This window comes from Apium graveolens, chromosome 7, assembly GCF_009905375.1.
Source record: "Apium graveolens cultivar Ventura chromosome 7, ASM990537v1, whole genome shotgun sequence".
NCBI lineage: Eukaryota > Viridiplantae > Streptophyta > Magnoliopsida > Apiales > Apiaceae > Apium > Apium graveolens.
In genome coordinates this window covers 260,944,784-260,959,805 of record NC_133653.1, presented here as the reverse complement: position 1 = coordinate 260,959,805, position 15,022 = coordinate 260,944,784, and the positions used below count along the sequence as shown (strand labels likewise).

At 32.1% G+C, this 15,022-nt stretch overlaps 1 protein-coding gene across 1 annotated transcript; it reads right to left on the bottom strand.

The window, feature by feature from the left end:
• Positions 1 to 586: 586 nt before the first annotated feature.
• Positions 587 to 1,803, bottom strand: LOC141674816 (uncharacterized). Its single transcript, XM_074481521.1, has 3 exons — positions 1,571 to 1,803; positions 1,229 to 1,451; positions 587 to 1,006 (listed from the first exon to the last, which is right to left on the bottom strand). Exons 1-3 carry the CDS (start codon positions 1,801 to 1,803, stop codon positions 587 to 589), a joined length of 876 nt encoding a protein of 291 aa, XP_074337622.1.
• Positions 1,804 to 15,022: the final 13,219 nt, after the last annotated feature.

Sequence of the window (15,022 nt, the reverse complement as noted above, 5' to 3'; positions counted from 1 at the left end):
TTGTAGACTTCTTGTCGATATAGAGTGTGATTGGCCCAATTCTTTCATCTGTAATATGAGATAACAAGTTCCTTAACCAAATTCCTTGGCACGCAGCAGCTGTAGCAGCCATGAATTCTGCCTCGCACAAGCATAAAGTTACGCATTTTTGTTTCTAAGACATCCATGTAACCAAGTTGTCGTTTAAATAGAAAATAACTCCTCTTGTGCTCTTTCTATCTTCTATGTTGCCAGCCAAGTCACTGTCGAGAATCCAGTTAAAACATTGTTGCAGTTCTCCCTTCAATACACTAAACCAAAGTCTAGTGTTCCCTTTATGTACGTGAGGATTCTCTTCGCAACATTCTTATGCATAACGGTTGGATGCTCCATATAGTGACTAAGAATTCCCACTGCAAAAGCTTTATCCAGCCTAGTGTGTACCAAGTATCTCAGGCCCCCAACCATACTTTTGAATTGAGTCACATCAACTTATTTGCCACCTTCGTCCTTTGTGATTTGATCCTTTGGATCTAGTGGAAACTTAGTAGGATTACACTCTGATAGGCCTGCTTTCTTGAGAATTTTACGAGCATGACTGACTGTTTTAACTCAATAAAACTGTTTCTTGTTCGAACTCGATTCCTAGGTAGTATGTTAATAATCCGAGATCACTCATATCTAATTGAGCACTCATTTCCCTTTTAAATTCTTCAACAACTTCCAAGCTAGTTCCTGGGATTAAGAGGTCATCTACATATACACCAACTATCAGTGCATCGCCTTTGTTTCTTCGTGTGTACATTGCATGCTCATATGGGCACCTCTGAAATCCCAGATTCTCCAGGCATTTGTTTAATTTCGCGTACCAAGCACGAGGGGCTTGTTTAAGTCCATACAACGCCTTCAGCAATTTGTACACCTTCTTTTCCTGGCCTTTCTTTTCAAACCCTTCCGGTTGCATTACAAAAACTTCCTCATATATCTCCTCATTCAAAAATGCGGTCTTCACATCTATATGATGCACCTACCAGGAGTTTTGTGCAGCTAAAGCCAATAAAATACGTATCATTTCAAGCCTTGTTACAGGTGCGTAAATTTCATTAGAATCAATGCCATACTCCTGTGAATATCCATTTGCCACGAGACGTTCCTTGTGCTTCACGATGTTACCACTCGCATCTCGTTTCAGTTTGTATTTCCATTTTAGCCCAATTATCTTTTATCCACTTGGAAGATCAGTTAATACCCATATTCTATTTCTTTGAATAGAATCAATCTCAGCCTTCATTGCTTGTCTCCGGCATTTCTCTGTCTTTGCTTGATCAAAGTTGACAGGCTCGTCTAAACCCATAAGCATGGGCTCCTCATCCAACTCCACCTGATCAGTATTGTCATAGATGTCTGCGAGAATCCTGTATCTTTTTGGCTCTGTGCTTTCACCCGAGATTTCACCTCCACTTTGCTGTACCCTATGTCCAGAGGACATTATGGGTCTGTCAATGTCTTACGAGTTTTCTTCTTGACTACCCTGTGACCATTGTGGTATTGATAATTCTGAGCTTTTAGGACTCGCTGTTATTTTTAAAACATTACAAGCATTCCACTGTTTTCAATCAAGTCACCTGTTGCATGTTCTCCCACCACTATCAGCCTTTCTCGTTGTTCCTTTCTTTCATCTTGTTGTTCGTTCCATGGCCATGCCTCATTTTCTTCAAAAACTACATCATGACTAATCATTATCTTGTTGCTTTCGGGGTAGTACAACCTGTAAGCCTTCATGCCTGGCTTCTTGCCCAAATTTACCACTTCGGCTACGATCATCTAACTTCTTGATTAAGTTATTCCGCACATTCATATACGCCTTTCAACCAAAAACTTTGATCTCCCCAATATTTGGTTTCTCTTTTTTCCAAGCCTCATAAGGCGTCACTCCTGACAGTGCTCTCGTGGGCAGCCTATTCAAGACATATATAGTATATCTTACTGCCTCGCCCCAAAAATTAGCAGGCATGTGCATCTATTTCAGATAGCTTCTCACCATTTCAACTATTGTTCTATTCCTACGCTCCACCACTCCATTTTATTATGGAGTGTATGGAGCCGTAAGATGTCTGACAATACCACTGGCTTTACAGAAATCAGAGAATTCCTTGGAGTTGAACTCCCCCCACGATTTGTTCTAAAAACCTTGAATTTCTTCTCCGTGTCAGTTTCTACTTTGGCATTAAACTTCTTAAATGCATCGAAGGCCTCATCCTTACTCTTCAACAAATATGCCCACATAATGTGACTATAATCATCTACTAGAAGCATGAAGTATTTGTTACCTGAATACGTGGTTGGCATTATTGGTCCATATATGTCGCCATGTACGAGTTCAAGTACCTTGTTGGTAGAGTATTTTGACTTAGATGGAAGAGGTTTCCTCTCCTGTTTTGACATTAAACAACAAGAGCATATTTCTTCAAGTGACACAAATTTTAGGAAGCCATGTACCATCTTGTTTGCTAACATCAATTCCATAGCTTTAAAATTTACATGCCCAAGACAAGAGTGCCAAATCCATGCATTTTCATTTTCCCTTCACATCAAACACTTTTGCCTATCATTTTAAGTGATTATTTTGTACAGGCGATTTGCTGATCTTTTAACTTTTCATCAGCAGCTTGCCTTGACAATCATGGACCCACAAGAACTCTCCATTCATCACCCTTTTGTTACCAGCTTCAGACAATTAACCCAGACTTATTATATTATTGCACAAAGATGGAATATAAAATACCTCACGTAGTTCACGTTCCTCGCCATTCTTACAGCTTAATCTTATGGAGCCTTTTCCCTTTATCTCTACCTTCGAACCGTCTCCAAATCTTACTTGACCTGTCACATTTTCATCTAGAGATTTGAAATTCGATTTTTGACCCGTCATGTGATTACTTTCTCCAATGTCGAGTACTCGGACATTTGATTTGTTTGTATTTCCACTTCTGTCAATACTCAATTTCATCACAAAACTTTCTTTATTCAGAAGCATCATGTTCTCATGTTTCTCTCCATGTTCAGTCAACAATGGTGCAGGCTCATCATCATCTATTTGATCCATGTTACGACATCCGCTGCATAGTGCCCGTACAAGTGACAATTGAAACACCTTACCCTGGTTTTATCACGAGCAACACGTCCACCTTCCTTGTTCGGACTCCTTTGATTTGAGAAAGAGTTTCCAAGACCTCTGTAAAATCGTCTCGACCATTATTCTTTAGTCATCAGCAATTTCCCTTTGTTAGCTTCCTTTTTTGTCCACTCCTCTTTTGTGAGCAGGAGAAGATTATTGACACTTTCAGACTGCCCCTCCAATCTCTCTTCATGGGCCTTTAGTGATCCAACAGTTTCCTCAATAGAAATCTTTCCACATTGCAAAATTGTTCGATTGCTGATGCAATTTGTAAAAATTTTGTTGGGACAACACGTAGTATCTTTTTTACCACATAGCTTTCTTCAACTTCCTCTCCAAGTGCTCGAATGTTTGTTACTAATCCATTAAGTTTCATACGAAACTCGTTAATTGTCTCTGTCTCTTTCATACTCATGGACTCGAACTCAGCTTTCAGAGTTTGTACTCTTGCTTTCTTGACTCGATCCGCTCCAAGACACATAGTTTTGATGGCATCCCATACATCCTTCACTATCTCTTTCTCCGCTAATGACAACAACATGTCTTCAGGTATACCTTGGTAAATCAGTGCCAAAGCTACCTTGTCAGTTTTTCCAAAGATCGTTGCCTTTGGATCCTTGGGCTCGATGACATCCCTTACGCCATGAGCTTGCATATACACCTTCATCTTCAAGGAGTACGCTGCGTAATTACTTTTGGATCACATCGGATAACTCTGACCCATTCCACCTTCCTTTATTTTGTTCGTTTCCATCGCTGCAGCCTTTGGCATATATTTGGGCATTCAACACGTAACCAAGCTCTGATACCAATTTCTTGAACCTATAAATGGTCGTATACAGATATATGTTATAAGTTGTGATAGTATGAAACTGAGAAAATAAAAGGCTTGTCTGTTGTATTATTAAGCTGCAGAAAAATACATATATAGATCAAGTACATCACGTACTGATGAGCAAGAAAATAGGAACAACTAACTACACTCCTGAAAATACTCTACTAGTAACCTTTATTCATGAAACTCAAAAATACACTCCACAACTACATGACCAAGTCCATATAGATGTTTGCAATTAAACAAACATAAACAAATAAATGTTAAGAGAAGTATTAGATTAAACCAACAAAGTATGCTAGCAAAATCTTGTCACAAATTATATTACTATAATTTATAAACCATAACTTTAGATCATTAAGAAGAACTATATGCAAATTTTGATATATGAGCTCTACTAATGCTTTATATGAACGAACAACAATTTCACCCGACACCGTCTATGTGTGTGGGGTTCACTAGACATATGCCTAGTGAACTTTCGGATTTTACATAATCTGATAATCTATTATAAACTTTCTAAATACATAAACTATATCATCTAAGGACATGTGTACATGGAAGGAACTCATATTTGATTTTTAGAGGTAAAAGTTACAATTTTATTTATTTAAACTATATCATGTAAGGACATATCTACATACAAGGAGCTCAGACTTGATTCAGAGGTAAAAGATGTAATGTTATTTATTTAAGTTTATGTCTTTGTGTTTTGTGACTAACATTGTTTGATTTTTCAACTCTAAGGAGGAACAATGTCGCTCATGCACTGAATACACTCTACAGATACAAGACAATGAACTCTACAAATTGAAGACTGAATCTACCAATTGTTTTGGGTGCTAATTCATCGTTATGTTAAGATTGTGCACTCATAATTAATAATATAGTTTTAGCCATGATAAGATTGAGTACTATGACAAAGTATAGGCTTCATAGGTATTTGCAGATGCAGAAATCCCATAAAATATTTAGCATGTTAAATTGTAAAAGTGTAAGTCTTCGAGCAAAACCTTGTCATAAATTAAATTACTATAAAATTTTGATATATGAGGTCTACCGTTGCTTTATATGAGCTTTTCAGTTGTTTATAAGATTTCAATTTCTTATTATATGACCCCACATGCCACGGTCTAAAGCCATGTCACTATTTCCAACTAACTAGCTTCTATTTTGGTTGCAAAAGGTTGGTTGTAAATGTAAAATTATTAACCACCAATTTTTTGATTGTAAATAGACAGAAAAAAGTTGGTCGCTTATATTTGGTCGTGTATATAACTGTAGGCTGAAAATGACTAATCAAAAGCGACTAAGTAAAAGTGACCAATATTAAGGAGAAGATTGGAAGTGATTTGAATTCAGTCATTTTTGCTCAAGAAGACTGTTGAAAATTACTTGAGTTTGGCGGCTTATGCTGAAGAAGATGGTTGGAAATAGCTTGAGTTTGGTGTCTTTCATAGGCAAATTATGGTAAAGTAGATCCAATAATTTGGTAATTTTCATAACCAATAGATAAACTCGAATACTTAAATGCAATTAACTGAATAATATATATGTTTTTCATTATTTTCATAATCTGATAAGTGAAACTATCTCATAATCCAATAAGTGATACAATCAACTAAAACTAAAATACATTATTACAAAAAATCTAAATTAAATTATACCGGAACCAAATTAAACACCAAATTATTGAAGTCTTTTATCTTCAAAATTATCGACTTCTTGAAAAGTGAGCCATCTTCTTCTAAATCAATTTGTTAATCACTTGTATGCTCAAATACGAGATGAAGAATATCCACAAGTTCTTCCCGCATTTGTAGGTAAATTATAGTTATCTTCTAGTTGCACAAGTGGCCTACTCCATTTCGTGAGCATATTAGGCCTCCCCATCCTGACTTTTAGTCATAATGTAATTATGTACTGTCACAGTATCACCTGACGTACCAATATGTTATCATAAATAAATTGCTCAATATTGCGAATACAAAAGTTCCACGACGAGATCTAGCACATTAAGTTATAAAAGTTTTAGCCCGAGACTGCAGCAAAAACTGGCCACAAATCATATTAACATCAGATTTGTAAGCTTAACCTTAAGATATTGAGTAAAAACAATAAAAAGCCGACGATCGTGAATGACACACAAATTTTGATACATTACCTCCACCGGTGCTTTATAGGAATGAACAATAATTTCACCGGACAATGTCTGGGGTTCGCTAAGCATATCAAAGTTGAAAAACTCCTTAAGGATACCGGTTTCAAAACCAATTTTGAATAGTGCAGGAAGTATTTCAGCTGTAACTTTTGAAAGTAAACAAGAAAGAAAAAGTACATGGCTGGGAAAAAATTGACCTAATATCTATAGTAATTTGTAAACAAGAAAAGTATAAATGGGAAAGAGACGATTCATAAAACTGATACCATCTTATAATATTTTGTCAACTTCTACATACATAAATTACATCATAGAATAATATAAGATAGAAGAAAAAGATCTGAAACAACAGAGAAATAAATTACATGACATACCATAACCACAACCTCGCTTCTGCTTATATACTTGACACGTCTATGCCCTCTGTTAATGAAGTAAAAACAATGTTTTAAGACACAAGACATAAAAAACCAAAATCACGTAGTTAAGACTGTACTGAGACTCATTTCATGCTGTATTGCAGCTATTTTAAGAGTCCAGGATTGTGAATATTTGAACTCCACTTACAACAAAGATGGTAAAATATAATTAGCAATTCTATGCCCCTCTATTAATGAAGTAAAAACAATGTTTTAAGACACAAGACATAAAAAACCCTAATTCACGTAATTAGGACGGTAGTGAGACTCATTTCATGCTGTATTCCAGCTATTTTAAGAGTCCACGACCAGGATTGTGAACATTTGAACTCCACTTCCAACAAACATGGTAAAATATAATTAGCAATATAGATTTTCTAGAGGATTTTTTAAGAATAACTAGTCAATAAATATTTATGCCAGAGAGTGCCTTTTTGAGATGAACTAGTCACACAAGAATATTGCAAAATATACTTGCACCAAAATTTATCAAATAATCTAAAATGTGCTCAACTTTGAATGTTATATATAACAATTCTTAATTTCTTTTACCATTTTACTTTAATCCATATAAAGGTAAAAATTATTAGCCCCAGCGTGAGCAAAAGAAGCAGCCGTGTAGGGTGCATTGCACCATCTCCTTTTGGCACTGGGTGCAAAAAAATCTGAAACAAGTTCCCTCTGGAAAGCTATGATAGCATGTAATAAATTAAATCATGAATACATTGAGTAAATGTACCCTATGTTGATGAATACCAACTGAAAAAATAGAAGTTTTACTTTAGCATTAGGTTTTACATCATTTATAACATGATATATATAGCAAGAGATGATCCAATACAAACCACTTTTAAAATTAAAATTTTAAACTAATATAAGCCTCTAAGTCAATCTAATATAATGGCTCTTCACCTCACATAATTGACCTACATCCTCCTACACAAAATCTTAAGTTCTGAACACATAAGCTATATCATTTAAATTTTTGTAAGTGTAATGAATGGCATATGCATCATGAAAGTTAGATGTCCTTATTCAACTTATTTGTCATTCAGTATTACTAAAAAATGTAAATTAGTATTGCATATTAATCATGTCATCAATATAATAGAAGAATAAGAAAATGAATTAGAACCACATACCTAGTTTAGAGAAGGCATGTTATGGTAGCATCCTGTACACCCATTCCCTCACTCTAATTTTTATCATGTAATGATGTATCATAACCAATCCCCTTGAAATACCTTTAGAAAACAATTAATTAGAAAAAACTAACTATATTATTTACTTTTTCAAGCACGGAAGTAAAGAAATAAAATTACGAATCTTGATTTACTACGTTCCTTATAGGAAGTGGATGGTGATTTCTTCATTGTTTTTTTCATCTCCGATTATGTTGATCATTGTTTAGTGTAAATTTGAGTCTATGTGAAATAGATGGATTACTAGGGGCAAGGCGGTTTATGGTTAGTGAAAAGAAACACTCTTTTTATAGGTAAATTTCCTATATAATTACTAATTTATTATGATTTTTTTTTCAAATTCTTTATGTTGTATATCTTTATTTATTTTTATTTCGTAGTGATTATTTCACAATTATTTTGAAAGGTAGTGTTCGGTTCCACTTTTTAATCTTTTGAACATATTTTAATTGCACCGTTGTTATTTAATAAATATGATTTCATATAATTTGCAATATAACACTTTTAATATTTTTAATATAAACTAATTAACAATAAACACCCTAAATAAAAAAAATAAAAATAATCATAAATATGACATATCAAATTTTAGTTTTGATTAGTTTAATAATGTGATTTAAAAATTAATATCAAAAAGACTGGTCAACATAATTTAAACTATAGGTTTATAAAATAAATTATATGTATAGATGATTTGATTTATATATTAGATATCGGTTATATAATTGAAAAGTTTATGTAATTGGTTAATATTTATTTTATTAGATATATTTTAAAGTGATAAATCATATAAGATTCTTATAACTCATAATACAAATTTAAAAGTACACTCCAACTAAAAATGAAAATTTGAAAATAAAAGAATTAATTTACACATTACCAATAATGAGAAGTTACATGAGATAAAACCCTTTGTTACCATATATTGTGTATAAATATTTAAGTTAGAATCATATTTGTAATATACAACTATGTATATATTTTCTTCACATTACTAGTGGAAGTAGTTGGAGTTTATCATAGAAATTATTACTAATGAAAATATCATATATTAGTATGAAAATTAGTATGACAACTGAGGCAACTCCCAACAATCTGCCTAGCCTTGAGCCCATCAGGGTAGCCCACTTGCCTATCTCACACTTGTACTGGGAGGCATATGAGATATTGTTATGGGGTATTGAACTAAATATTTGATATAATTTTGTAATATACAACTATGTATATATTTTCTTCACATTACTAGTGGAAGTAGTTGGGAGTTTATCATAGAAATTATTACTAATGAAAATATCATATATTAGTATGAAAATTAGTATGACAACTGAGACAACTCCCAACAATCTGCCTAGCCTGAGCCCATCAGGGTAGCCCACTTGCCTATCCCACACTGGTACTGGGAGGCGAGATATTGTTATGGAGTATTGAACTAAATATTTGATATAACTTTGTGGGTTTGCTAAAACAGACTTTAATCCACATAAGTATGATATTATACTTGGCGGGTTTGCTAAACAAGGTTAATCCACATAAGTATGATATTATTTATTGTAGGGACAGGAATTTTTTTTAGAATGCTTCCTTGTAATAGTGTTAAATGGTTGTTTGTAAACTAGCAATCTCATTCCACAATAAAAGCCCTCTAAAACATGATTCAATATGCAAAACAAAATGAGCACCAACACACCCACAAACATATATATTTAAATTAAAGTTCAATTTATGACTTTTTACTTATTAAATATTTGTTATTAAGTCATAAATAATAGGCTCATAATTTCAAATTCATATGGAAAGTTTTAGTGAACAATTTTTGCTATGGTCAAAATTTGGTAAATTTGACTAAATCTTTGTTTAAAATAATGTTAATATAAGATAGAGGTAGTGTATAAAATAAGTTGTTTCTGCATAAATTATATTATAGGAACATATCACTTTAGCCTCCTATAATATATGGTTATGTTTTTTAAGATATAATTGTATAAATGATATATTGTGACATTGACATGTGCAAGACAAGCGTGTTGATGATCTTTATAAGATAAATTAGTGACAAATGTATACAATATTGCTGGGTTGTTCGGTCCAATTAACATTAGATTAATGTTATACATAATATCATATGGTGGGGTGTTAATCCATAAGAATAATATTATATAAGGATTTTATAAGAAAGAGTCAATAACTAATTTATACAAAATTGCTATCATTTTGTAATAACCTATGATTGATATTGTTGGTCAGGTGTACATTAGATTGTGTACTAGTTATAATGATACTTGTAATGGTAATACATTCCAAAAAATTTAAAAATGAATGGAAGTAATGAGTATTTTATTATTTTAACTTATTAAATATAAAAAGGACGACAAAAAATTTCAAAATAATGTCTTTTCTTTTTGCACCTATGATACCTTACCATATCATTAGGGGTATATCCTTTAATTTTTCTTTGAAAAAGTATTCACCGAATATGGTTATCATTTATTTTAATTTTCATTATCTCTTCTCTATAGGAGATTTCTTTCATATCCAGAGTGTGTTGGGGAGGCACGGAATAAGAAACATACTCTAAAATACTCTAAAATTTGATATAACAAATAATTATCATCGAAAACCCCAAATATTACTTAGTAGCCTTACAAAATAAATTCAGTTTTCTTTTTTATCATCTATCTTGTGCACTCATAATTAAAAAAAATATTTTTAGCCATGATAAGATTGAGTACTATGACAAAGTATTGGCTTCATAGGTATTTGCTTTGCTGATGCAGAAGTCCCACAAAATATTTAGCACGTTAAATTGTAAAAGTGTAAGTTTGCCAGCAAAACCTTGTCACAAATTACATTACTATAAGATTTGTAAACCCAACCTTATGCAAATTTTGATATAGAGCTCTACTATAACTTTATATGAACGAACAACAAAACGAACACTAATTTCACCCGACACCGTGCAGGGTTCAGTAGACATATGCCTAGTAATCTTTGAGAACATACATATTACAATAATGTGTTATAAACTTTCTAGATACATAAAATATATCATCTAAGGACATATGTACATGTAAGGAACTCATACTTGATTTTTAGAGGTAAAAGTTGCAATTTTATTATTAACACTATATCATCTAAGGATATATGTACATACAAGGAGTTATGACTTGATTTAGAGGTAAAAGTTACAATATTATTTATTTAAGTTTAAGTCTTTGTATTTTGTGACTAACATTGTTTGATTTTTCAATTATAACAGAGGAACAATGTGGCTTATGCACTCAATACACTCGACATATACAAGACCGTGAACTCTACAATTTGAAGACTGAATCGACCAAGTACTTACTGAAGCAACCCATTATTTTGGGTGCTAATTAGTGAAACTTTCACAACAAGAAAAAAAATGTCACAAACAACCAAAAACTGGTCGTAAATGATCCTTTCCGGTTGGAAATGGATGCAAAACCGAACCTTCATTTAAAATTCGGTTGGTTTTGCCCCATCAGTTGGAAAAAGCAACACCGACCATTGACTGAATGAGCTTTTCAGTTGTTTATAAGATTTCGAATTTTTTATATGACCCCACATGCCATGGTCTAAAGCCATGTCATCACTATTTCCAACTAACTAGCTTCTATTTTGGTTGCAAAAGGTTGGTCGTAAATGAAAAATTATTTACGACCAATTTTTGATTGTAAATAGACAGAAAAATTTGGTCAGTTTATTCGGTCGTGTATATAACAGTAGGCCGAAAATGACTGATCAAAAGCGACTAAGTAAAAGTGACTAATATTGAAGGAGATGGTTGGAAGTGATTTGAATTCGGTCGTTTTTGCTCAAGAAGACTGTTAAAAATGACCCGAGTTTGGCGGCTTATGCTGAAGAATGGTTGGAAATAGCTTGAATTTGGTCTCTTTTATAGGCAAATTATGGTAAGGTAGATTCAATAATTTGGTAATTTTCATAACAAATAGATAAACTCGAATACTTAAATGCAATTAAAAGAATAATATATGTTTTTTATTATTGTCATAATCTGATACGTGATACTATCTCATAATCCAATAAGCGATAGAATCAACTAAAACTAAAATACATTATTACAAAAAAACTAAAATAAATTATAACAGAACTAAATTAAATACCAAATTTTTGAAGTATTTTATTTTCAAATTTATCAACTTCTCCAAAGTGAGCCATATTCTTCTAAATCAAATTGTTAATGACTTGTATGATGGAATATAGATGAAGAATATCCACAAGTTCTTCCCGCATTTGTAGGTAAATTATAGTTATCTTCTAGTTGCTCAAGTGGCCTACTCCACTTCGTGCGCATATTAGGCCTCCCCATCCTGACTTTTAGTCATGATGTAATTATGTACTGTCACAGTATCACTGAGGTACCAATATATTATTATAAATAAATTTCTCAATATTGCGAATACAAAAGTTCCACGACGAGATCTAGCACATTAAGTTATAAAAGTTTTAGTCCGAGACTGCACCAAAAACTTGCCACAAATCATATTACCATCAGATTTGTAAGTCTAACCCTAAGATATTGAGTAAAAACAACAAAAAGCGGACCATCGTGACTGACACGCAAATTTTGATACATGACCTCCCCGGTGCTTTATAGGAATGAACAATAATTTCACCCGACAATGTCTGGAGTTCGCTAAGCATATCAAAGTTGAAAAACTCTTTCAGGATACCCGTTTCAAAACCAATTTTTAATAGTGCAGGAAGCATTTCAGCTGTAACTTCTGAAGTACACAAGAAAGAAAAAGTACATAGGTGAGAAAAAATTGAGCTAATATCTATAGTAATTGGTAAACAAGAAAAATATAAATGGGAAATAGTCTATTCATAAAGCTGATACAATCTTATAATATTTTGTAAACTTCTACATACATAATTACATCATAGAATAATATAAAAAATATAGGTAGAATCTTCCAATTTAACATCTCAGAAAATAAAAAGTCGAAATATAAGACAAAAGAAAAAGATCTGAAAACACAAGAAATAAATTAGATGACATACCATAACCATAACCTGGCTTCTGCTTACATACTTGACACTTCTATGCCCTCTGTTAATGAAGTAAAAACAATGTTTTAAGACACAAGGCATAAAAACCCCAAAATCACGTAGTAAGGACTGTAGTGAAACTCATTTCATGCTCTCCTATTTTAAGAGTCCAGGATTGTGAACATTTGAACTCCACTTCCAACCAACAGTGTAAAATATAATTAGCAATATAGATTTTCTAGAGGATTTTTAAGACTAACTAGTTAATAAATATATATGCCAGAGAGTGTTTTTTAAGTTGAACTAGTCACACAAGAATATTGCAAAATATACTTGCACCAAAATTTATCAAATATTATAAAATATTGTGCGCTCAACTTTGAATGTTATATATAACAATTCTTAATCTCTTTTTCCATTTTTACTTTAATCAATATAAAGGTAAAATTTAGTAGCCCCAGCGTGAGCAAAAGAAGCAGCCGTGTAGGGTACATTGCACCATCTCCTTTTGGCACTGGGTGCAAAAAAAATGGGAACAAAGTTCTCTCTAGGAAGCTATGCGCCTGTAATAAATAAAATCATGAATGCATTGAGTAAATGTGCCCTATGTTGATGAATACCAACTCAAAAAATAGAAGTTTAACTTTGGCATTAAATTTTACATCATTTATAACATGATATATATAGCCAGAGATGATCCAATACAAACCACTTTTAAAATTAAAATTATAAACTAATATAAGCCTCTAAGTCAATCTAATATAATGGCTCTTCACACATAATTGACCTACATCCTCCTACAAAAAATCTCAAGTTTCTGAACACGTAAACTATATCATTTAATTTTTTGTAAGTGTAATGAATGGCATATGCATCATGAAAGTTAGATGTCCTTATTCAAAATATTTGTCTTTCAGTATTACTAAAAAATGTAAATTAGTATTGCATATTAATCATGTCATCAATATAATAGATAATAAGAAAATGAATTAAAACGACATACCTTGTTTAGAGAAGGCATGTTATGGTAGAATCCTGTACACTCATTCCCTCTCACTCTAATTTTTAGCATGTAATGATGTATGATAACCAATCCCCTTGAAATACGTGTAGAAAACAATTAATTATAAAAAAACTAACTATATGTATTTATTTTTTCAAGAGGGGAAGTAAAGAAATAAACGTACCAATCTTGATTTACTACCTTCCTTATAGGGAGTGGATGGTGGTTTTCTTCATTGTTTTTTCATCTCCCATTATGTTCATCATTGTTTAGTGTAAATTTGAGTCTATGTGTAATAGATGGGATTACTAGGGGCAAGGCAGTGTTAGGGTTAGTGAAAAGCTAACACTCTTTTTATAGGGAAATTTCCTATATAATTACTAATTTTATTATAATTTTTTTTTAAATTCTTAATGTTGTATATCTTTATTTATTTTTTATTTCATAGTGATTATTTCACAATTATTTTAAAAGGTAGTGTTCGGTTCCACTTTTTAATCTTTTGAACATATCTTAATTGCACCATTTTATTTAATATTTTTAATATAAATTAATTAACAATAAACACCCTTAATAAAAAATAATAAATAAATAAATATGACATATCAAATTTTAGTTTTGATTAGTTTAATAATGTGATTTAAAATAAATATCAAAAAGACGGGTCAACATAATTTAAACTATAGGTTTATAAAATAAATTATATGTATAGATGATTTGATTTATATATTAGATATCGGTTATATAATTAAAAAGTATATGTAATTGGTTAATATTTATTTTATTAGATATATTTTAAAGTGATAAATCATATAAGATTCTTATAACTCATAATACAAATTTAAAAGTATACTCCTACTAAATAAAATTTGAAAATAAAGAAATTAATACACATTACAATAATGAGAAGTTACATGAGATAACCATTCTTACCATATATTGTGTATCAATCTGTTTAAGTTAGAATCTTATTGTAATACACACTATATATATTTCTTCACATTAGTGGGAAAGTAGTTGGAGTTTATCATTGAAATTAATACTAATAAAAATATCATAATTAGTATGAGAAAATGTAGTAATGACACTGATGAGGCAACTCCCAACAACCTGCCTAATCTGCCCACTCATACTAGAAGGCCCGTGCCTAGCCTTGAGCCCATCACGGTAGCCCACTTGCCTATCCCACACCGGTACTGGGAGGCATATGA

What these genes read in the sequence shown, in the direction of transcription:
- LOC141674816 (XM_074481521.1), bottom strand. Translation starts at nt 1,803, where the DNA reads ATGATCGTAGCCGAAGTGGTAAATTTGGGCAAGAAGCCAGGCATGAAG. An exon ending in AACAGTGGAATGCTTGTAAT is followed by an intron (nt 1,452 to 1,570) that starts GTTTTAAAAATA and finishes CTCTGGACATAG; the next exon opens with GGTACAGCAAAGTGGAGGTG. An exon ending in TTCAAAGAAATAGAATATGG is followed by an intron (nt 1,007 to 1,228) that starts GTATTAACTGAT and finishes AACTCCTGGTAG; the next exon opens with GTGCATCATATAGATGTGAA.